Raw genomic sequence first — 23,715 nt, forward strand, 5'->3', positions numbered from 1 at the left:
AAATACATTTTTTTATTTTTAACAAAACGCAATTTTAGCTAGCGTTTACCGTTTACTTTTTTCGTGAGGGCCGTACCTAGCATGGTAGGGTGGGACAAAGGGACAGGTGTCCCCCCCCCCCCCTTAGTTAAAAAAAATACATCATAGGATACATATCATATATATCAATATTTGTCTTCGCTCTTGGGCGATCTGCGAAAATCAAATCGGAAATGCTACCGACGCTGAGAGAACACCACACTCTATTTGGCTGTTGTCATTCGTCCGTCTTTTGATTAATGCCTTGAAAGCTGGCTTAAATTGCGGGTTAATCAATCCATATATGACAGGATTCAAGCAACATACGAGAAATACCAGATAACTTGCAATCCTCAAGGGCAAACTCAGTTCTTGCTTTCCAGCGACCATCATTAAAATCAGAATAGCTTTTGGAAGCCAACACACCACAACGCCGCATGCGATCCCGAGGGTCAACTGGATGAAGGTGCTTTCTGCGTTGTGCGCATTTATGCAAGCGGAGCGGTTTTTTCTGGAGCAAATCTGAATTCTGTTCTTTCGAACGCTGTTGTAGATTTTTATGTAACACCAGCATATAATGTAAGGCGAGGGTTGCGCGACAACTAAGAAAGCCATATACGTGATGTTGAGCGTTTCAAGAGACCATTCATATTCACAAAGACACGATTTTGGATTGTATACGAATTCTCCCCACCCGAAAAGGGGAGGACAACTGATAATAATGGGAAGTATCCAGCACAAGCCAAGAAAAATCCTTGGCCTCCTTTTGTTGCCGACGAAAATTCTACTGTAAAGGTGTGGTTTAACCACTTTAAAGTACCGAGAGACTGCAATAAGCATTAAAAAATAAAGAATACCGTTTGCTATAGCAACGAACAGAAATCCAGAGACATTACATATGACTGAACCAAATATCCAACGTCCCTTTACAATATTTACTATCCATAAAGGCATAACGAGGAATGTTTCAACCAGGTCGACGATACACAAGTTTCCAATGACCTTGTTTATGAACGTCTTGAGATTGGGATTCGTATTGATCACATAGAGGATCATTGAGTTGGCTAAAATTGAGGACAACAGAATTATGGCTGCAAAAGATGCTTCGAAAACGACTTCGATAAATTCTCTTCCCAGTGGGTCTTCGTGAGGCGGCGGAGTCTGACTTGAATTGTCTGTCATTGTAGGAGTTAAATGGTTCCTGCGAAAAGCCAAAAAGACATCAGAAAACAGATAGCGTTAGTAGAAAAGGCTGACAAACTTGACTGACTTGGAGTATATCACCACCTGGACACATCAATGGATCCTTTAGTATTAACCTGTATGTAAAACATCTCTATGAGAACCCTTGGGTTTCTGATGGGTTGATAGCGTGGTTCTCAATCAATTGTCAAAAGCAATTTTACGATTTATCGATTAAATGAGAAAAATAGCCTAGGGAGGTTTGGGGAAGGGGAAGAGAAAAAGAATTTCTCTCCCCTCCCCAAGCCTCTCTCGGCCGTTTTTTCTCGATTATGTGCGAGGCTTGAGAATGAAGATTATACCCCATTATCGGAAAAGGGGGAGACTTTACCACAGGTTTCTTCGTGGCTAGTTTTTCTGCGATTGCCAAAGAAAACAAAGATAAATTCCTTTTGTCGCAGTCGTTATAGTACACCTTCAGCCCGTAGGAAAGGAATTTCATCAAAATGTTTAACAGAAGTGGGCGGGGCAGTGACTCGATAATTCGGGCCTATTCCACAGATCGGTGGTTTTCGAAGTAGATATAGATAGATTGATAGATATGTTCATTACCATTGCAGTGAAAACTGAATTACTGTACAGCAAGGTTAGCATTAGATGCCATTCACCAGAAGTTCACGCGACACTTCATTACGCTTTACACAATGTAATTATTCACAAATACATGTTACCATATTTCCACCAATGACAAAGCTCTACACCCTCCACACCCGCGAAAAAACCAAGAACACCCACAATTCCTCTATTCGCTCTGACGAAGGGCTAACTCTCGAAACGTCAGCTTTCCAAATCGTTCTCGAGGGGTATTCGACCTTTATCAACACGTTTGATAAAACCCAAATTTTCCTGTTTCAATCTCCCACCGACGCAGCACCACAGTTTCTTTAGAGACTAGAAGTTTGTTTAATTTTTGCCATCTTTGATAACAAAAGAAAAACCTTGGTTTCAGATACAGAATTGAAAGGACCGGCATTCACTTGATAAAGTAGCATCGTTTTCGGACTAGACGCGGATCTGCATTTAGGTCTAAACACTGCTTTTGAAATGGTTAGCCCCTTACTGAAAGGGGCGAATACTTCTATCATGGGAAGATATCTGTTTACAAACATTGCTTTTGTTATTCTAATATGTCAACCACAGGCAATGAGGCCAATGAGGCTCTGGTTGGTACATTAATGACAATAGGTGACGTCAACGATATCTCCCCTATTAAAATAAAATATTGTTAAAATCTGACTGTTTCCAGTAAATGGCTTCGTTGGTTTATCGGATATTACTGATGAGTTCACGAAAAGTAAAGTTATACTCTGATCACACTGAAACGATTATAAAATATTTTGTAACTAATCCAAAGAAATGATCACTAGACACAGAAAAGGAGCGGGCATCCCGTTTATTGATGCATAAATATAAACTCCGCGAAATTTACAGCAATAATGAACGAAATAACTTAAGAGTAGAGTTGACAAAGATGCCTCGAATGGCCCTTGCATATCTTAACAAAGCTTAAATACCCTAATAGCGAGGTCGCGGGTTCAAATCTCGTTGAAGTCCTGAAAAATTTTTCAGGCTTCTCGACGCAATAGAAATTTGTGCTCATCACTGCTAGACAACATGGTTTCATTTGATTTCATACCCGCAGTGCAATATCTGATGTATTTCATATATATCTTTCACTCATAATTACTTAACACGGGAAGTTGTGAACTCAGAAGTGGCCAGCTGCCAACGTCAGTGGCTTCATAGCTCAGTTGGTTAGAGCATCGCACCGGCATCGCGAGGTCGCGGGTTCAAATCTCGTTGAAGTCCTGAAAATTTTTTCAGGCTTCTCGACGCAATAGAAATTTACGCTCATCGCTGCTAGACAACATGGTTTCATTTGATTTCATACCCGCAGTGCAATATATGATGTATTTCATATATATATCTTTCACTCATAATTACTTATCACGGGAAGTTTTGAACTCAGGAGTGTCCAGCTACCAACGTCAGTGGCTTCATAGCCCATTTGGTTAGAGCATTGCAGCACCGGTATCGCAAGGTCGCGGGTTCAAATCTCGTCGAAATCCTGAAAAATTTTTCAGGCTTCTCGACGCAATAGAAGTTTGCGCCCATCACTGCTAGACAACATGGTTTCATTTGATTTCATACCCGCAGTGCAATAAACGAAAACGAAAGTTCGTTCGCATTACAAGTCACTTCTTCATTTAGCTTTTGATCCTGACCGAATATGAACTTTTAAAACTATTTGCTCTAAATGCAGATCTGTTACCCCGGCAACAGTCTGTTGTCGATAAATTATTATTAGTATTATTGTTTTATTTGTATTATGTGTCACATTATTTGTGAGTTATGTATCTGTTCGTATATTGAATCACATATGTTTATGTAAGTATGGGGCATGTTCATATGGACTTCGAGTCTTTTCATGCTCTGTTGAAACTATTAAATAAATAAATAAAATAAATAAATAATAAATATATGATGTATTTCATATATATCTTTCACTCATAATTACTTAACACGGGAAGTTGTGAACTCAGAAGTGGCCAGCTGCCAACGTCAGTGGCTTCATAGCTCAGTTGGTTAGAGCATCGCACCGGTATCGCGAGGTCGCGGGTTCAAATCTCGTTGAAGTCCTGAAAAATTTTTCAGGCTTCTCGACGCAATAGGAATTTGCGCTCATCACTGCTAGACAACATGGTTTCATTTGATAGTAAACGTACTCTCGTGCAACAAACGCAGCCCAAGCTCAGTATACGATTTATACACTTTGTATAGGAAAATTAACCTTGAGCTTATAAATGCTAAAATAAGCTGTAAATGTACAGATAAACTTCACTTACCTCTACGTACAGTTGTCCTCGTCTTTTCTGTGCAATCGGAGGGCAAACTGTGTCCGTTTTAGACGGGTTTGTGGCTTTCGAATTCTTACGATGTCATTAGTTGTCATTTCCCCTCATTTCCCTATACAAAGTGTATAAATCGTATACCGAGCCTGGGCTGCCAGTGGTGGAACTAACGAAGCATCACAAAATATGTGGGGTTTAGGTGGATGGTATGTAATGCTGACCTTACAGCAATAGGTCATTACAATCAATAGTGCCTAACAGTAACAAAATAATCAAAACGTTTATTTTTGGCGCTAGCTATAGATTAATGTATTTCGGAGTTAATTTGAGAAGACGTGCTTCCCAGACATCCGTGACAGAGTTTCATTCAATGGCGGACAAATGGTTTGAAGGTCAGATTTGCATACGTCAATCCCAGGGGCTAGGTCGTCGTACTAGCTAGGAGTTCTTATTCTCCTAAAAGAAAATAAGTAAATGACGACCAAGACAATATCCAGTTGTTTAAGACATTTTGAATGTGCTTCATTGAGGTCATTGGCACCTATAAGGAACTTGGTTTTGTTCGAACTTTCTTGAGTAATTTTCACCTTCTAAAAAGTATGGTTTTTAAGAGCGTCTTTTTGTCATCCGAGCTTTTTAATCGCTAGACATAAAACCGAAATCATAATCTGCGTTTGACAAAAATTAACGCTTGTAAAAAGCAAGTGAACAAAAAAGGCCAAATTCTCCTGAAAGCGTTTTCAACTCCAAAGCTTTGCAAATCAACTTTTTTGACTGTTTTTTGTTTCTGTCACAGAGCCCAAGCAGAGCTTAATCCAGAGGGGATCGTTAGAGGGGAGTTTCAACAGGTAAAACGTGACTCCTTTTTTCCCTGAAAGGAGCCACTTGATGGTTTTCAACATCAGGCACTCTCTGTTCGGTGCATTAGCTCTTTGGTTTAGGTGAACATTAAAGCTAATGTAAAAAATATTAATTAAAGGATTATAAAGGCTTTTTGGGCCAAAAACATACCTCCAGCAAAGCTAGGACAAAATCGTCTAACTTGGTACAGTTTCACGCTGATTGGTCGGAACGCAAGTCGAAAAAGGACTTAAATCATTAGAAAAATACAACATAACTGAACGGAATTTAAGAGACGTTTTGTTCGTTTTTATTCACTATTCGTAACCTGTCCTTTTTTGATCCGAAAGAATATCTTATTTCATGCAGTGGTGTCTCATTAAACGGGGTTCACGATTGGCTAAGAAAACAGTAGAAAGAACACTAAAACACTACAGCTGATTTTGCTGAAAACAAAGAAAATGGAGAATTGAAATATTCAGTAAGAGGCTCTCTAAGCTCAATAAACCTACCCAAATCATTCTCTAATGATGGCGAATTCTATCAAAGACATTGTACTTTCAGAGTAGTCAAGTGAAAGATGACTTAGGTAATGTCTCTATAATGGAACTGCGTAACTTCGTTAAATACGTGTGAACGTCATTACTTTACTCGAATACGATTTTGTGAGAGCTACGCCAGGCGGTATCTTTGACATTAGCCCCAAGTACACGATCTCGGGTGTCGTATCCTCGAAATGCTTCGCAAAGTTTTTTTTTTCCTGTTTCAAAATAATGAGGAAGTATGCCATGAGTTTGCCTTTACTGTGACGTTGGCTCGCACAAGGCTGTCATTGCTAAATTAAGCTTTTTTGAAAATCCTTTCAAATGGGTTTAGTCGTCCACCAAAGGCAATAATTATATTTTTATTAATGCCTTTGCTGCTTTTGGACTAAAAAGATGAGTTTCGAACTCCCCTTTCGGCCGCTTTGATCCTTTCTAGACATGCAGATTCGCAAAGATGTAAGGTATTCTAATAAGGTATTCGGCACAATTCGTGTCTTCTTTGCTGATAGTTGTCGGGTTGTCTCAAAGAAAACTCAAAACTTTGTTGGCATTTCCGAGATTTGAAACATTTTCAGCTACTCTCTAAGACGATTTAAAATTAACTCTTTTTCCCGGAGAGAATCCCTTACGGTTGTGTGACAATCCTATGATGTACATTTTTTGAAGCCCACATAAAATGGTTATTGGACTCTTCAGTTTCGAAGTTTACAAAATTAGACAAGGTAGCTACAATTGTAGGTCTAATATTTTTAGTTGGTTTTAAAGCTTTAGTTGGATCCACACATTAAGTATAAGTGACATTCAGTTCTCCGACGTTTATCTTCAAGTTTAGGTAAACGTTTGAACGTCACACGAATGTACCTGCATTTGGAGTAAACAAACGATTCCAGAACGTTTAGAAAAATGCAAATAGGTGAGAATTCATCAGTCTTGAATTTTGCTTTCAAAGATCGACTTTTCCTTCGATTTCTTTAGTAAAGATATGAATTGACTTGATGACAACACTTTTTACTACATATACCAAACTTCCTCGGTTGGCAAATCATTTTCTTGAAGACTAACAAATTGTACCCATGTTTGTATGAAATGAAAGAAAACTTGTACTCACCGGTTTAACGTGTCAGTCCTTTTCTTGGTTGTTCCAAGACGAAAACTGACTTGAAAAAACGACGACTTCTGTTATCTAGTTCCAGGTCTTCAATGCAATTAACTCACTTACGGTCACCGATTTTAGCCTTTCCGACCACTACAATTTACGTTTTTTCACACCAACAGTAGATTTAGGATGCAGCAGTCATCACTTTTTTCAAAAGAAAAAAGGAAAATTAAGACAACCCTGCCTTCTTTAACGAGTCAGGGCGAACGATACGCAAAAAATGTAATGAAGACAACGGCGAATTTTTCGTAACTCAATGCAAAACAGTAAATTTGAGGATACGGCTTTGAGACATATGCACCTGTTCTATGAAAACAAACATCATTAGATATATGTTCAAATTACGGGACGCAAAGTAAATAGATTCTACGTATTAGGCGTGAAAATGGTCTTTGGATATGCATATGATCTAGCTCCTCTGTCACCTTAAATATAATTGAACCAAAACGCCGGAAGATTGATTGAAAAGAGCTAGAAAGATTTTGTAGCAAAGTGTACACAAAAATCAGGGATCTGATATTTTTTTATTTGCGAAATCTGAATGCTAACGTCAATTTATTTCACCGTTTAGAAGAAACGGAGACCTAAATCATATCCGTAGAATAAATATTCCTTTTCTCTTTTTCCGTGCAACAATAGAGACCCATGGCCAGTTATGACGCAAGGTGGAAATATCAAGGAAATTGAATGCTCAAGTTTTGCAAACGTTTTGTGATTATTTCGGTTTCTACACAAATTGTTAAAAAAAGTCAAAATTGGCCGTTGTGCTCACATTATCGGTTTTCACAGAATTTGAAATTCGGGCGAGGGTCATTTGGAATTACACTAAACTTCAAAATGCTGTTTTATTTTTCTTTTATGTCGCGATTCCTGTTAACTTTGGTGTCAAGATCCCTGATTCATTAACCAAAACGTGGATGTTCAGTTAGTGGTCGTTATCTGGTTATCAATCAGCTGTACCCTTGCACTCAAGTCAGATTTCCAAGGAGTTGTTATTCATTGTAGTACAGTGCCTATCGTAGGCGTAAGATAGATGATTTGATAACGCGATAGTATGGTTTGCGTGATCGTGAGTAAGACGTGAATCACCTAAGTTTGGTATCTGATAAGTTTACAAGGTTAATTGACCACAGGAGAGAAAGATTCAACTTGGCCTTTCGTTATTCCGGTATGAGACTGCGAGTTTATGAGCGGTTTATTATTAATCAATATATAACAAATAGCTGTATCCCATGTTGGTGTTTATCTGCCGTTTATAAATAAAGGGGCAGTTCAAGGACGGCGCCTACTAATTCAAAGGTATTTTTGCGTGGTTTATAAATATGTGCGAAAAGCACATTTCAAAGATAATTAATCAACAATATCTGGAAAAAAGCTTTAAATACAAAACAATGTAGGGCTAAGTTTTGCTTTCTCCGCATAGTTTTAAATCGCGCAAAAATTTTCCTGCGTTAAGCCGCGGCTACACGAGCGATTTTTATCTCGTGCCGGTGATGCGATTTTTTCAGATTTTGTCACGTCGCCTGTGCGCCAGGGTGGCTACACTTGTGACAAATTTTGGCGACAAATTGAAGGCCGCCCGAATCGCATACTTCAAGAGACCTGGGCACTATAAACAGACATTCCTACTTTAATTTCATTGGCTAAATATTCTTTAGCCGCGTCGCAAACGCGGGCAAAAAGTTGCAGGGTGGCTACACGAGCAACTATCTCTGCGATTTTGTCGCGAAAGTTTCAACTCTGCCGACTTTTTTCTTGCGATTTTTTCAACTGTCGCGTCGCCAGTTCAAGGATGGATACACGTGTGATTTTCATCTCGCGCTGGCGACGCGCATCACCAGCGCGAGCAAAAAATCGCTCGTATAGCCGCGGCTTTAGTAAGCACCCCCCCCCCCCCGCCCTCCCTCCCCACAATCTCGACCCCAGAGCTCTTCTCTTGAGGGAGAGAAGAGCTCTTGGCAACCCTGAAACAAAGTGTCTTCTCATTGGTTTCCGTAAAGAACAATCAAAAGCGTCTCTAATTGGTGCATTCATGTTAGCACGAGGAGTGAGCAGGCACCGTAAGGTTCAAATAGCCCATTTTTGGCTATAAGAACCATACAGCGCATGTTCTCCAACATAGAGTTTCCCAGAGCCTTGAGTCGATCCAAGGCTCTGGTGACGAGAATGGCACCCCCCGTATGAAACCCTAGTATGTCGAGATGCGCAGAACGTATGCGCAATAACAATAGTCAATTGTAGGCACCGTCCTTAAAGCTTCCTAGCCTTCCTTTACGAACTAAGAACACCCTTAGCGACACACCAGAAACCATATTGGTGCACTCAAGTTATTTTTGATTCTAATAGCATGAGTTGGATCTTGAAAAAAAAAACCGCGGCTAAGTTTTTCAAATTTAATAAACACAAAAGGACGCGGTGTAATCTATTGGATAGGAAGCTGGATTTTCTGGCATTGTTGAGATCCCGCTCAGATCACCTACTAGACAGAAGCATTTACGTAAAACGGCAAATGCCAAGCGGCAAGTTCAGTTTCTTGTTATAAAAGCCACGAAAACAACAAAAATGTGGCACTGGTAATAAAGTCAAACGTGTCGCTCACGTCCTTATCGCATTTTGACGATGTCTGTTTGTTTCACGTTTCAGTGTTTTCACCATTCCAGCAGTTTGCAGCCGCGTTTTGAAAGGCCCAACTTCAACCGACAGGCACTGCGTGCCGCGAAACAATTTTCATTCCCAAAAAAACCCCGCCAAAGCTGAAATTCATCCAATCAAATTGCTACGATAAGCAATGCGAATTTCCATAACAAAAACAAACGGTCGAAAAGCCTGTCGGTTGAAGGAAGGTTCTTAAGCTAAACAAAAAAGCAATTGTTGGCGTAAGAATGGAATCTTATTCGCGATGGCTTTGTTAAGTATGTAACATTTGATCATGCACGCTTCGCAATTTGGTTGATGTCATGTGATAACGCTACAACTTGGGAAAAAATGGAAAGGAAAGGAAGTTAATTAAGTGTCAATTCTCCTAGCGCTGTAACACTAATTGGAGACAATGTAAACTATTAATCAACAAATTAACGCAAATCAAATGAAATTTTGGTTTTTCCGATTTGGAAACAAATCGGATGCTCTGTATTGTGACTGCTTATTCAGTATTTTGCTCAAATCATTTTCAAACTGACAGGCGAACGTAATGTTTTATCTGCCCTTCTTTTTCGGTACTTTTCTAAAGAGAGACGCCTCGTTACGTGGTCTTTCGATCCAACCTTGGAAAGTGTCTTCTATATTTTCAACCCTTCAAAAGAAGAGAGTAAAAGATACACCTTTCCTATTCCCCTTGAATCAAAACCATCACCTATTTAATCAGACTCGCAATACCCGGAATCTTTCATGACTTCTCTTACCATATCTTGGTTATGACTCTCTCCCTTTGAGATGAATGATGATGATAATGATTATTATGATGATGATGACGATGACAGTGACGACGAAGACGACAATGATTATGATGATGATGATGATGACGATGATTATGGCGACGACGATGATTATGATTATACTTTTGACGATGACAATGGCTACGACGATAGTGATGACGATAATGATGACGACGACGATGATTATGGAGATAATGATGACGATGACAATGTCGACGACGATAGTTATGATGATAATAATGATGATGACTACGACGATGATTATGGCGATAATAATGACGATGACAATGTCGGCGACGAAAGTGATGATGATGATGATGATGACGACGACGACGACGAGGATGATTATGGTGATGATTATGACGATGACAGTGTCGACGACGAAAGTGACGATGATGATGATGATGACGACGACGAGGATGATTATGGTGATACTGATGACGATGACAATGTCGACGACGAAAGTGATGATGATGATGATGATGACGACGACGACGATGATTATGGTGATAATGATGACGATGATGATAATGACAACGACGACGATTATTATGGCGACAACGATGATCATTATGATACTTTTGACGATGACAACGGCTACGACGATAGCGATGATGATGATAATGACGACGACGATGACTATGATGATACTAATGACGATGACAATGTCGACGACGATAGTGACGATGATGATGATGATGATAATGATGACGACAACAACAATCATTATGATGATAATGATGACGATGACAATGGCTACGATGATAATGATAATGATAATGACGACGACGACGGCGATGATTATCATTACAACGTCACCTTATTTAACGTCGTAAGTTCCTTTAACTTCGAGGCTGGTATGAATGGAAGCCGACGGTGTGCGTTTTACTCCACTCCTTTTGTCAGTGCTCCATTTTACGGGCATTTAAAGCTATAACGAAAAAAGTAAGGTTACACAAACACCAGCCCGGTGCGGCCAACACATCACATGTGGTAAACTGGATTGGGAACAGAACAGTTGTTCTCCCACGGCAAGCTTGTGGGAAGGTGGATCACCAAAAGTTAACAGGGTGAAATGGTCGTGCGCATGCGTGATGTGTTGGCCACACCGGGTTGGTGTTTGTGTCACCTTGCTTTTTGCATCGTATTTAAAGCTACAGCTACACGGATCAGAGGACAGTCGAAACAGGTGTTGAAGTCACCGAGGATCGAACTGAGGACCTTTTGCTTCGAAAGCCGCACACAAACTAACGGAGCTTCGCCTGCTCCTTTGACGAAATAACGACATTATTTTATCTTATTGTATTTTATTAGCTTTGCCTATTTACAAATAAAATCATAAAAATCACAATTGTGATTGGTTTAAAAAACTCATATTTTCCACTAATTCACTTGCCAAGTTGTTATCGGACAGTTCAATACGCCAATCACATTAAAAGGTGTCGTTTAAATCAACCAATCACAGCCTTGGTCTCAATCACCATAGAAAAAGTGTACAGACTCCTTTATTGGAGCTTTCTTTCTTTCTTTCAGAGCGACATCAAGCAATTTACGCCTCCTTTGTCAGTCTTTCAATGCAAATTTTCCCTTTCTTTTATAACGTGGCTCTTCTTCTTTTTTTGGAAATTATAATCTTAAGATTAATTGGTGAGAGGTCTTCGTATCGACCAATTCGGTCTGTAATCATACTCGTGATAAACAAATCGGGACGACCGCGTAGTATGATTACAGACCGAATTGGACTCTACTCAGTCCTGTTACTATATAAATTAAGATAGTAAATATAAACAGAAACAACGAGCCTTAATTAATGGAGCAGGGATGGCATAACAGCAATAAGACAATTACAGTGGTCCCAGTGTAGAGCTACATATAACAGTTAAAGGCAATAACGAAGACGGACAGACACATTACGCGACACGTTACATGGCGGACAGATAATTTTCCAGGAACGTGGGTCCATTGTATTTATGTTCTAAGGCGTCTACGTAGTACTTGTACATGATGAATTTGAATTGACTGATCTGAAGGGTGCGAGAAAGTTAAAGGTCATTTGCTAAGGTGTTCCAGATACTGATGGTTTTATTGAAAAAAGATCTCTGAAAAGTAACAGTATTACATTTTCTTGAAAAAAGTGAGTAACATTACGGTTGCTTTTAGATCTGGTAGTGCGAGTAACTAAGCTTTAGGAAGAACAGAAGAACCAACTTTAACTGTGCCAGTTATGACTTTGAAGAAGAAAATCATATCTAAAAACACATGCCAAGTTTCATAAGCCTGTCTTGAAATGTTTTGCATGTAAATGGAAGGTTCAGAATATACTTTTTAGCGCGCCTCGCGCTGGAGTCGCTCGAGCTTCCGAATCAAATCTTTAGACTGCAGAGACCAGACTTGCGTGCCATAGCCAAGGTGGGATCTTACCAGCATAAGTTCGATATGCCGAGAGTCTGACCGTAGTGCTTTTGGCGAGTCTGTTGTTTCTCCTTACATATCCCAGGAGCCTTCTAGCCTTAGCACATTGCTCATCGACTTGCATGTTCCACGTGAGGTTATCCGTGATGTAAACACCAAGATCCTTTTCGGCCGAGACAACTTTAAGGTGAGAGCCGGCTATTCACTACTTGCACAAATCCCATAATACACCTCTTTTACCCCCCTCAAAAATCTGCATAGGCATTGTTTTCGACTTCTCTTGGGACATTTTCATGTCCCAGGAGAAATTGCAAACAATGGTTATGCAAAAGTCTTAGAAGGTAATAGAGGTGTATTATGAGATTGTGCAAGTAGTGAATATGATAGTCATAATATCACTGTTTATTGAGTCTACTGTAGCAAAAGCTTAATATTAGTAACACGAAATGCCCTTTTCTTTAGTTCACAGTTTGAACTATGAAGAACTTAACATTGAAACCACAAGTTTGATTATAGTTAGGTACACATTCACCCTCAGTCTTTGTTTGTTTGTTTATTTGTCATTTTTTGTTTACGTCAACCGTTAACAGCACCAGTGTTGATTTTCATTTTCTCGCCACTTTCTTTATCATACGCTTTGGGCTTTTGCTTTTAAATTGAATTAATTTTCTGTATCATTGATTGTTTTGTCAAAATTAACTTTTAACACTCAAATGTACCAATGTACGCGCACTCTCATTGGTCAATAGCTGTGTTTAGATGAGAGTATGTAAACACGGCTGTGACATCTCACGAATTTTGATTGGTTATGTATTGTCACACGAGTGTTTTGATTGGTTGGTAGGAAATATGAGCGTGTTTCAATCAAAAAGTGAAAAGACCAGCACTTTCCTTCATTTGTTGAATTATCTTTGAGAAATATCTATAAAATCAATAGAAAACTTTTTTCCTGCGTTTGCATAGCCTGATATGAACACTGGAGGTGTTGGGAGAATTCGAGACAGTTATGCAAACCCGAGACGAAGTCGAGGGTTTGCATAACTGTCGTATTGCTTAAGTATTATTAAGGAACGACCATGAAAAGATTCCACTGACTTTCAACTGACTTTTTAGCTGCTCTTAAGTCTTTTACCAATATCCGCGCGTTTTCATGGTGGCACTTTCAGGAAGCATATATCTGTACCTTAAGAGGACAAGTCTTCTACTTCTATCAAAAAATGCGAAAATAATACAAGAATTCACGAATAGGTCTTCGTGGATTTTGGTCTTACAAGTGGAATATCATGGAATATGGCTTCAATTTGATATTAACATTTTTTTGATACAAAGATTTGTAGCTAACACAATTTAGGGTGCGTTCGATTGACCCTATTCCGGAAAAAGAATACGTGGAGAGATCATTTAAAACTGTATGTTTGGCGTTTTGAAGCAACAAGGATAATGAAGCTATGTTTAAAATAGCATTTTAGCCGGATGTTTCACTCTTTTAATTAATGTGAATCTCCGTTAAAAACGAAAGATTTCTAACTTCTATACCATGTATTCCTATTCCGGAATACGGTCAGTCGATAACGGTATGCCTTACTCCCACCCCCCCCATCCTCCCCTCCCCCATCCTCCCCCAAACTAGCGTGTGCCAAAAAAAAGCCATAGAGCAAAGAAACAAGAAAACTCATAAATCTCCGAAACAGTCTAACAGTCTTCAGGCCAACGTTTCTAGTATGTGTTAAGATTTGTTTTCCAGTTTTTGCACTTCAGCTATTGACTGAAAAATTTAATTCCCTCGTGGAGTGCTGTAAGACTTGTTAGAATCTGTCTGAATTGCAAATTATATGCTAATTTTCTTTGCCCACGTTGAAGAGCTTACCCAAGAAAAGAAATGCAATATGTCGCTCCGTGAAGCTCGTTTTCCATCTTTGAAGTGTTTACTATTGAGTCTTTACTGCATTAGTTTCTTGTTGACGTTCTATCTGCTGTTGAGAGAAAACGGAACGGTTAGAAGTTTACAAGACGTTGCTGGAGACACTGTACCCTGACATTGAAGGACAAAATGGCTGAACACAAACCTAAAATTTTTACAGGTATGTTTATCTTTAAATAATTTCCACTAATATCAATTTTAAAGGCGTTTCATGTTGCAAATGATGAAACTAAATTTACTGCGCGCTGGTACAGAAGAAGTTTTAAAATTTTGAATATTGCATTTAAGTAATTGGCTAAAATCCATGTAAATAAATGCCGTTGATCACAAATTGAGCGGGTCCCCAACTCTCCTTCGAATTCACGGAAATTACTCTTAAGTGAAACATAACTTCTAAACACTGTTTAACCACTGTTATCTTAGCAAACCTTAAATATCAGTAAATATTTGTTCTAAAAAGTTGTATCGATACGGATATTTATCTCAATATTAATAAATGTTTTTCCTTGCGACCTTCTCCCTAAGTTCATGAAGTGATTTCATCTCTCCAAAAATTGTTTCAAACTGTCATAAAGTTTATGATTAAAGATTCTAAGTACCGTAAATAGCTTTAATTTTATCGTATTCACCACAGTTTTTCTAATAAGTTATTTTTTATTTTTAGTCAGTGTACAATGGTGTCCTCAGACTGAGACGCTCGGAGCCTCCCCAGAAGGAACTCCGACTGAGGTAAGATTTGTTGACCTATTCCTGATAATTACCACTCCAAAAGCACTTAGATCGTCTTTTTTCTGCCACCCGCATGACAGAAAATGGTCTTTGGATCAACAGTGATGGTGAGCGAGAATTCCAAAATCGATTTGTATGAATCGAAGTGCCTTTATTCACCTAAATTTGTTCCTTCCTGGGACCACAAAGGCTATGTTTGTTAGAAATTGTTCAATGGCTGTACCCTGAAGGATCGGTTATTATCGTAAATTGGAAAATACATAAATATGAAAAGTTCTCAGACTATTAATTTAACAATTAGACCCGTGGCCCTCGAGGGCGAAGGGTCTAATTGTTTTAGTATCGCCCGACTAGTCGGACAGAAAAGGCAATAATAAAGTTAGCAAATGCAAGTTAAAGAAATATCTATTTGGGAATAAAATGGAAGAAAGCGTCACGCTTTTCGCAACTCGAGGACTTTTAATAATAGTCCTCTAGTAGCGTAGCCAATCAAAATGCAGGATTTGCATTAGTCCACTACTTGGGTGATACTAATTGATAATAGATCGATGTTTTTCATTGGCAAAGAGTATGACAAAGAGTATGAAAAATTTTCACTAAGGACAGTAAACAATTCTGATTAATGCAAAGTGAAAGTTTATAAGCTCTCATTTTATCGCGGGGAAAATAACGATACCGGAGTCCAAAAAGTGAGGGATTTCTCCATGAAAAAAAGTTTCTTTACTCTCCAGTTTAAAACCTTGAAAGGGATTGGAAATATTGTACTCCTGGGTTAGATCGAAGTAGGCGAAGCCGCGGTTAAAAATATTATTAATAACATTACTAAAACAAAATCGTTTTCTTGGTTTTGTTGATAACGATTCTGTTACTATTTTCCGATCAGGATGAAGCACTGGTGTATGAGGCCACCTAGCAGAAACAGCCATAAGTCACAACGGGATTTTGCCGAGTGCTGGAACATGTAGATGTAGATGTAGATGCAGATGGACAAGGAAAGTGGGGAGTCAATATCAAGCAACGTACATGGGAAGTCAGTTGTTGCAGAAGCAAGTAAAGGTACAATAGCTCATTTAGCGGACGATCTTTTCAGAAAACTCGCTACTTTCAAACCAAATTTATGAATTTGGCCACATAAAAAATTTGGCATTTTGTTTTGTGAACAATATAAGACAAATAGTAAAAGCTTACTTTATAGGAGTAGCTAAGTATTATCGTAGTAACCTATAGTAAGGCCTAATTTGTTAAAACAAAGAAAGAAACACAGCCAGTGTTAGAGCGGTTATAAATAAGCGCGCATTTTACTCAGGCGATTTTATACGGGCTACTACGTATCGTCATCCATACAACCAATTCGGGGAGGGAGGAGGGGGTGGTGCTGTGGTAGTGCTTAGCTTGGCGTGAAATTCTTGCGAATGCTAACTACAGCTACAATAAGTTTCAGTAGATTCATACATGGTGTGGCATTTGGATTTTGGTATGGAGTCATGAATGGCAATCATGTACTCGTGGTACATGGAATTTCAGTCATGCTGTCAAATTGTCAACAGTTCCTAAAGCCCCTGAAATCTTAGTAGAATCAAATTGCGGGTGTTGGTAGCGTTTAAGGGTGATTTGGAAAAAGAGATTGGCAATAAAGCTAGGATTATGAAGACAAAACAGGCGAATTCATACATGGCGGAAAAGTAGATTTTGTCAGGGAAAAAGACAAAACATCTTGCTTTATCTTGGACGGTATGGAAAACTGGAATGGTGAAAAGAGACGTTTGGTCGATGAACGGTCGGAAAGGTTGAGGATCGCATTTTAAATTAGAAATGATGGTCGCACACTGTGTATTCGGGCGGGATATTTATGGTCGGGGCCCACTGTAGCTTGCACTCATCTTTCACCGAAGAAAACTGTTAGATGTAGGGTAAGCGTGCGCTTAAGGACTTATCGGCTGCGAAGGCGCAGACAAATGAGGCCTTTAAACTATAGATTAGTACGGTAATCTATAAATATTGTATAGGAGGCGAACCATAGGAAGGTGTTACACTTGACCGCTGGAATGAAGCGACTCGGTCGCGCAAAGCGCAAGAGTTGGTTAGAAACTGATGCACGCGAAGAGCGCTAGCTTTTTTACTGCTGCGCAGCCAGTAATAGCTGGAGATATTCTACCCCCTTATAACTTTCATATAGTCCGCCTCTTACTCGAAGTCGCCGAATTCAAGCAAAAAAGAAGAGGATGATCGTCGCAGAAGCAAGCCAAGGTGAAATGAAACTTTCAATTAGGCCGGGATGACGTATCATTTTAACCAATGCCACGCAATGCGCGATTTCATACTGATTCCAAGTGGTAGAACCTCGTGTAAACAACCATTGACGGGCCATGAAATTGGACTTTTTTTTTTCAATTGGAGGGGTGCATAATTTTTAATTCCAAGTTTCTGATTGGCAAGAATTGGCAAGCCATAATATCTCCAAGTAAAGCTATGATCCTCGCAGTTATGGACGCAATTTTAGCCATAGCGTAGAGAATCCTGGAAAATTCAGGACTTCAACGGGGTTTGAACCCGTGACCTCGCGATACAGGTGCGACTCTCTAACCAACTGAGAAGCTGGTCATTTGTGGGTTCTTATTTTCCCGTGAAAAATTTATCAATGAACGAAATGATGTATGTGAAATGAGTCATATACTGAACTGTGGATATGAAACCAAGTAAAGCTATGATCCTCGCAGTTGTGGACGCATTTTTTAAAAAAATATATTAGTTTTTTATTGATATGATCAAGACATAGCGAGTAGCCACTCTAAAGAAATTTCTAGAGGAGTATCCAAGCCGTTGGAAAACGATCTTGAACAATTTGTTATCACTGATTGGTGAATGTTTGTCTTACATTGCAATTTCGATACTTCGAAGCTCAAGATTCAGTTACCAGTATATTTTAAGGAGTGTCTCGATACGTGGTCGGATTTAAACGAGAGGAAGCCTACTTCACCTCAAGACGTCCTAAATGAAATCATTTGGAACAATAAATTTATTTGTGTAGACAAGAGGTCAATGCATAGAAAAGATATAATTGACCTTAGGTTCCTCACAATAGGTGACTTAATATTTACCAACGGCTCTTTCTCAGTAGATTTTCTCGCATCTTTAACATTCCAAGAACAAAGATTTTTGCTTATGAGTATTGTTAATTCAATCCATTCAGAATGGCTTTCCCCTGCTAAAGCCTGCACTAGTATATCATTACGCGCTCCCATTTTGAGTACTCCAACAGTCAGAACACACAGCGGCAATGTGCCGATCGCTGATGTCTCGCCGAAGCAGATTTATCAACTTTTTCTTGAGAGAAAGCAGATTCTGCCCACTGCTAAACAAAAATTACAAGATAAATATTCAGATGTAATTGTTGATTGGGAAAGAGTTTACTCCTTAGCCTTTAGTGTCACATTGAAATCAAAACTTAGGGAATTTCAATACAAAATATTTAATTGTATTGTTTATACCAATGAAAAGCTATTTCGGTTAGGCTTAACCGACTCTCCATGTTGTACCTTTTGCCCGGCTAAGAAGACACAGAATCAATTGGGCATTTACTCTTTTCCTGCCAAGTATCTATGGAGTTTTGGCAACGGCTTTTGATCTGGTTAAGGGATAATGGAATTCACATTAGTGCATTAAAAGAGAGTGATTTGATATTTGGAAAATTTGATATTACGGATGATTTCACTCTGATCAATCACATTTTACTTTTGGGAAAATTTTATCGTTACTACAGTAGATGCCAAAGAACAGTTTTACCAAATCTGTCATGTTTTATAGCAAGGACTGATAAATTAGAACCCACAAATGACCAGCTCCTAACGTCAGTGGCTTCATAGTTCAGTTGGTTAGAGCGTCGCACCGGTATCGCGAGGTCACGGGTTCAAACCCCTTTAAAGTCCTGAAAGTTTCAGGCTTCTCTACGCAGTTGCTAAAATTGCGTCCATAACTGCGAGGATCATAGCTTTACTTGATTTCATATCCGCCGTTCAGTGTATGACCCATTTCATATACCATTTCTTTCATTCATAATATCTCCATTTTATCAAGGGGGTGGAAGCTTTAGTTTAGGCGACATCAAATTATGATTGGAAACAACTAGCGAAGTGAAAGGCAACAGCTGGTGAACCATCGTAAAACGGGTTTTACAAATTACAGGTAGCTACTACTGATATTCTAAGGGTTTTTTTCAAGACAGTTTCAGCATTTGTTTGCTGGAGGGTCAAAGTTTGATCGACGACATTGGCAAACTATGAGTATTCTGACGTATCAAATCATGAGCGGGGTTAGGTCTTGTCAAATTATCGTTTGTAGCAGCAGGAGCAGGAGGAATGGAGCTAATTAGTCCTACAATGCTTGCTAGTGACCCAAACAGGAAAAAAAAAAGGAAGAAGGCATTGGAAGTTGATCTGTCGACAAAAAAAGGCTAAAACAATGAAGGGAGAAGGGGTTGTTTGCGTGAGTTCCACCGTGTTTTTGACTTTGCTCTAAGACGCAAGGTAGGCATGCGCGTTTGGATGCGGAACGCCTAAACATTACTGGTTAATATGGTACGTTATTAGTTTTCAAGATACATTGACAGTGCAACCTATGAGACATCTAACCTTCTCGAGAAGCGAACAAGAACAGTACCTTAATTTAGTCGAAGCCTTCAGATCTAACACCGTTACATTGTTTGTTACACCGTTTGTTACCCCGCTTGTTCCACCGCTTGTTCCACCGCTTGTTCCACCGTTTATTAGACCCTTTATTACCCTTTGTCCCTCCGTTTGTCCCACCGTTTGTCAGACCGTTTATTACCCCGTTTATTACCCTTTGTCCTTCCATTTGTAACACCGTTTGTCACAGCGTTTGTCGCAGCGTTTATCACAGCATTTGTCACACCGTTTGTTCCACCGTTTGTTCCACCGTTTATTACCGTTTGTCACACCGTTTATTACACCGTTTATTACCCCGTTTATTACACCCTTTATTACCCCGTTTATTACACCCTTTATTACCCTTTATCCCTCCGTTTGTCACAGCGTTTGTCACAGCGTTTGTTCCACCGTTTATTACACCGTTTATTACCCTTTGTCACAACGTTTGTCCCACCGTTTGTCACAGCGTTTATCATAGCGTTTGTCACAGCGTTTGTTCCACCGTTTACTACTCCGTTTATTACTCCGTTTATTACACCGTTTATTACCCTTTGTCACAGCGTTTGTCCCTTCGTTTATTACGCCGTTTATTACCCTTTGTCACAACGTTTGTCCCTCCGTTTGTCCCACCGTTTGTCACAGCGTTTGTCACTGCGTTTGTTCCACCGATTGTTCCACCGTTTGTTCCCCCGTTTATTATTCCGTTTATTACACCGTTTAGTACACCGTTTATTACCCTTTGTCACACCATTTGTCACAGCGTTTGTCCCACCGTTTGTCACAGCGTTTGTCCTACCCATTGTCCTACCGTTTGTTCCACCGTTTGTTCCACCGTTTATTCCACCGTTTGTTCCACCGTTTATTACGCCGTTTATTACACCGTTTATTACACCGTTTATTACCCTTTGTCACAGTGTTTGTTCCTCCGTTTGTCACAGCGTTTGTCCCTTAGTTTGTCCCTTCGTTTGTCCCTTCGTTTGTCCCTTCGTTTGTTCCACCGTTAATTACCCCGTTTATTACACGATTTATTTCACCGTTTATTACTCCATTTATAACACCGTTTATTACTTCGTTTATTACACCATGTATTACTCCGTTTATTACACCGTTTATTACCGTTTGTTAGAGCTTTTGTCCCTTCGTTTGTCACAGCGTTTGTCCCTTCGTTTGTCACAGTGTTTGTCACAGCGTGTATTACACCGTTTATTACATCGTTTATTACCCTTTGTCACACCGTTTGTCCCTCCGTTTGTCCCACCGTTTGTCACAGCGTTTTTCACAGCGTTTCTCACAGCGTTTGTTCCACCGTTTGTTCCACCGTTTATTACTCCTTTTATTATTCCGTTTATTACACCGTTTATTACCCTTTGTCACAGCGTTTGTCACAGCGTTTGTCCCACCGTTTGTCCCACCGTTTATTACCGTTTGTCCCACCGTTCATTACCCCGTTTTTTACCCTTTGTCACAGCGTTTGTCCCTTCGTTTGTCCCTTCGTTTGTCCCTTTGTTTGTCACAGCGTTTGTTCCACCGTTTATTCCACCGTTTGTTCCACCGTTTATTACCCCGTTCATTACCCTTTGTCACAGCGTTTGTCCCTTCGTTTGTCCCTTCGTTTGTCTCAGCGTGTGTCACAGTTTTTCTCACAGTGTTTGTCACAGCGTTTGTTACATCGTTTGCTTTACCGTTTATTAGCGTTTGTCACAGCGTTTGTCCCTCCGTTTGTTACAGTGTTTGTCCCTTCGTTTGTCACGGCGTTTGTCACACCGTTTATCCCACCGTTTGTTCCACCGTTTGTCCTACTGTTTGTTCCACCGTTTGTTCCACCGTTTATAACCCCGTTTATTACCTCTTTTCTTACCCCGTTTATTACCACGATTATTACCCCGTTTGTTCCTCCGCTTTTCCCAGCGTTTGTCCCTTCGTTTGTCCCTTCGTTTGTCCTAGCTTTTGTCACAGCGTTTGTCACAGCGTTTGTCCTACCGTTTGTTCCACCGTTTGTTCCACCGTTTGTTCCACCGTTTATTACCGTTTGTCACACCATTCATTACACAGTTTATTACCCCGTTTATTACGTCATTTGTCACACCGTTTGTCCCTCCATTTTGTCACACCGCTTGTCACACCGTTTATTACCGTTTGTCACACGGTTCACTACACCTTTTATTACCCCGTTTATTACCCCGTTTGTTACCCCGTTTGTTACCCCGTTTGTTACCTCATTTTTCACACCGTTTGTCTCACCGTTTGTCACAGCGTTTGTCAAGCGTTTGTCACAGCGTTTGTCCCACCGTTCATTACCGTTTGTCACACCATTTGTCCCACCGTTCATTACACAGTTTATTACCCCGTTTATTACCTCATTTGTCACACCGTTTGTCCCTCCATTTTGTCACACCGCTTGTCACACCGTTCATCACGCCTTTTATTACCCCTTTTATTACTTCATTTTTCACACCGTTTTTTCCTCCGTTTGTCCCACCGTTTGTCACAGCGTTTGCCACAGCGTTTGTCACAGCGTTTGTCTCACCGTTCATTACTGTTTGTCACACCGTTTGTCCGACCGTTTGTCGCACCGTTCATTACACAGTTTATTACCCCGTTTATTACCCCGTTTATTACCTCATTTGTCACATCTATTGTCCCTCCATTTTGTCACACCGCTTGTCACACCGTTTATTACCGTTTGTCACACCGTTCATTACACCTTTTATTACCCCGTTTATTACCCCGTTTATTACCTCATTTTTCACACCGTTTGTCTCACCGTTTGTCCCACCGTTTGTTCCACCGTTTGTTCCACCGTTTGTTCCACCGTTTGTTCCACCGTTTGTCCCACCGTTTGTCCCACCGTTTGTTCCACCGTTTGTCCCACCGTTTGTCCCACCGTTTGTCCCACCGTTTGTCCCACCGTTTGTCCCACCGTTTGTTCCACCGTTTGTCCCACCGTTTGTTCCACCGTTTGTTCCACCGTTTGTCCCACCGTTTGTCCCACCGTTTGTCCCACCGTTTGTCCCACCGTTTGTTTCACCGTTTATTCCACCGTTTGTTCCACCGTTTGTTCCACCGTTTATTCCACCGTTTGTTCCACCGTTTGTCCCACCGTTTGTCCCACCGTTTGTCCCACCGTTTGTCCCACCGTTTATTCCACCGTTTGTTCCACCGTTTGTTCCACCGTTTGTCCCACCGTTTGTCCCACCGTTTGTCACACCGTTTGTCCCACCGTTTGTCCCCCGTTTGTCACACCGTTTGTTCCACCGTTTGTTCCACCGTTTGTCCCACCGTTTGTCCCACCTTTTGTTCCACCGTTTATTCACCGTTTGTCCCACCGTTTGTCCCCCGTTTGTCCCACCGTTTGTCCCACCGTTTGTCCCACCGTTTGTTGCACCGTTTGTTGCACCGTTTGTTGCACCGTTTGTTCCACCGTTTATTCCACCGTTTGTTGCACCGTTTGTCACATCGTTTGTTTCACCGTTTGTCACACCGTTTGTCACACCGTTTGTTCCACCGTTTGTTCCACCGTTTGTTCCACCGTTTGTCCCACCGTTTGTCCCATCGTTTGTTCCACCGTTTGTTGCACCGTTTGTTGCACCGTTTGTTGCACCGTTTGTTGCACCGTTTGTTGCACCGTTTGTTCCACCGTTTGTCCCACCGTTTGTCCCACCGTTTGTTCCACCGTTTGTTCCACCGTTTATTCCACCGTTTGTTCCACCGTTTGTCCCACCGTTTGTCCCACCGTTTGTCACACCGTTTGTCCCACCGTTTGTTCCACCGTTTATTCCACCGTTTGTTCCACCGTTTGTCCGACCGTTCGTCCTACCGTTTGTCCCACCGTTCGTTCCACTGTTTGTCCCACCGTTTGTTCCAGCGTTTATTACCGTTTGGCCCACCGTTTGTCCCACCAT

General features: G+C 40.4%; 3 protein-coding genes across 3 annotated transcripts; 1 reads left to right on the plus strand and 2 right to left on the minus strand.

The window, feature by feature from the left end:
- On the minus strand, positions 1-6,856 carry LOC138023793 (adenosine receptor A3-like). Its single transcript, XM_068870862.1, has 2 exons — positions 6,606-6,856; positions 1-1,219 (listed from the first exon to the last, which is right to left on the minus strand). The coding sequence occupies exon 2, from the start codon at positions 1,198-1,200 to the stop codon at positions 202-204; it is 999 nt and encodes a 332-aa protein (XP_068726963.1). The 5' UTR covers positions 1,201-1,219; positions 6,606-6,856; the 3' UTR covers positions 1-201.
- A 3,229-nt stretch (positions 6,857-10,085) lies between these two features.
- Positions 10,086-11,024, plus strand: LOC138023059 (uncharacterized). The gene has a single exon (XM_068870090.1). It carries the CDS (start codon positions 10,086-10,088, stop codon positions 11,022-11,024), a length of 939 nt encoding a protein of 312 aa, XP_068726191.1.
- An 11,422-nt stretch (positions 11,025-22,446) lies between these two features.
- On the minus strand, positions 22,447-23,715 carry LOC138023060 (uncharacterized transmembrane protein DDB_G0289901-like). The gene has a single exon (XM_068870091.1). The coding sequence runs from the start codon at positions 23,713-23,715 to the stop codon at positions 22,447-22,449; it is 1,269 nt and encodes a 422-aa protein (XP_068726192.1).

This window comes from Montipora capricornis, chromosome 11, assembly GCF_036669925.1.
Source record: "Montipora capricornis isolate CH-2021 chromosome 11, ASM3666992v2, whole genome shotgun sequence".
In the NCBI taxonomy this organism is placed as follows: domain Eukaryota; kingdom Metazoa; phylum Cnidaria; class Anthozoa; order Scleractinia; family Acroporidae; genus Montipora; species Montipora capricornis.

Bases quoted from the DNA above. Each gene is read 5' to 3' on its own strand.
- LOC138023059 (XM_068870090.1), top strand. From the start codon at position 10,086: ATGAATGATGATGATAATGATTATTATGATGATGATGACGATGACAGT.
- LOC138023793 (XM_068870862.1), bottom strand. From the start codon at position 1,200: ATGACAGACAATTCAAGTCAGACTCCGCCGCCTCACGAAGACCCACTG.
- LOC138023060 (XM_068870091.1), bottom strand. From the start codon at position 23,715: ATGGTGGGACAAACGGTGGGCCAAACGGTAATAAACGCTGGAACAAAC.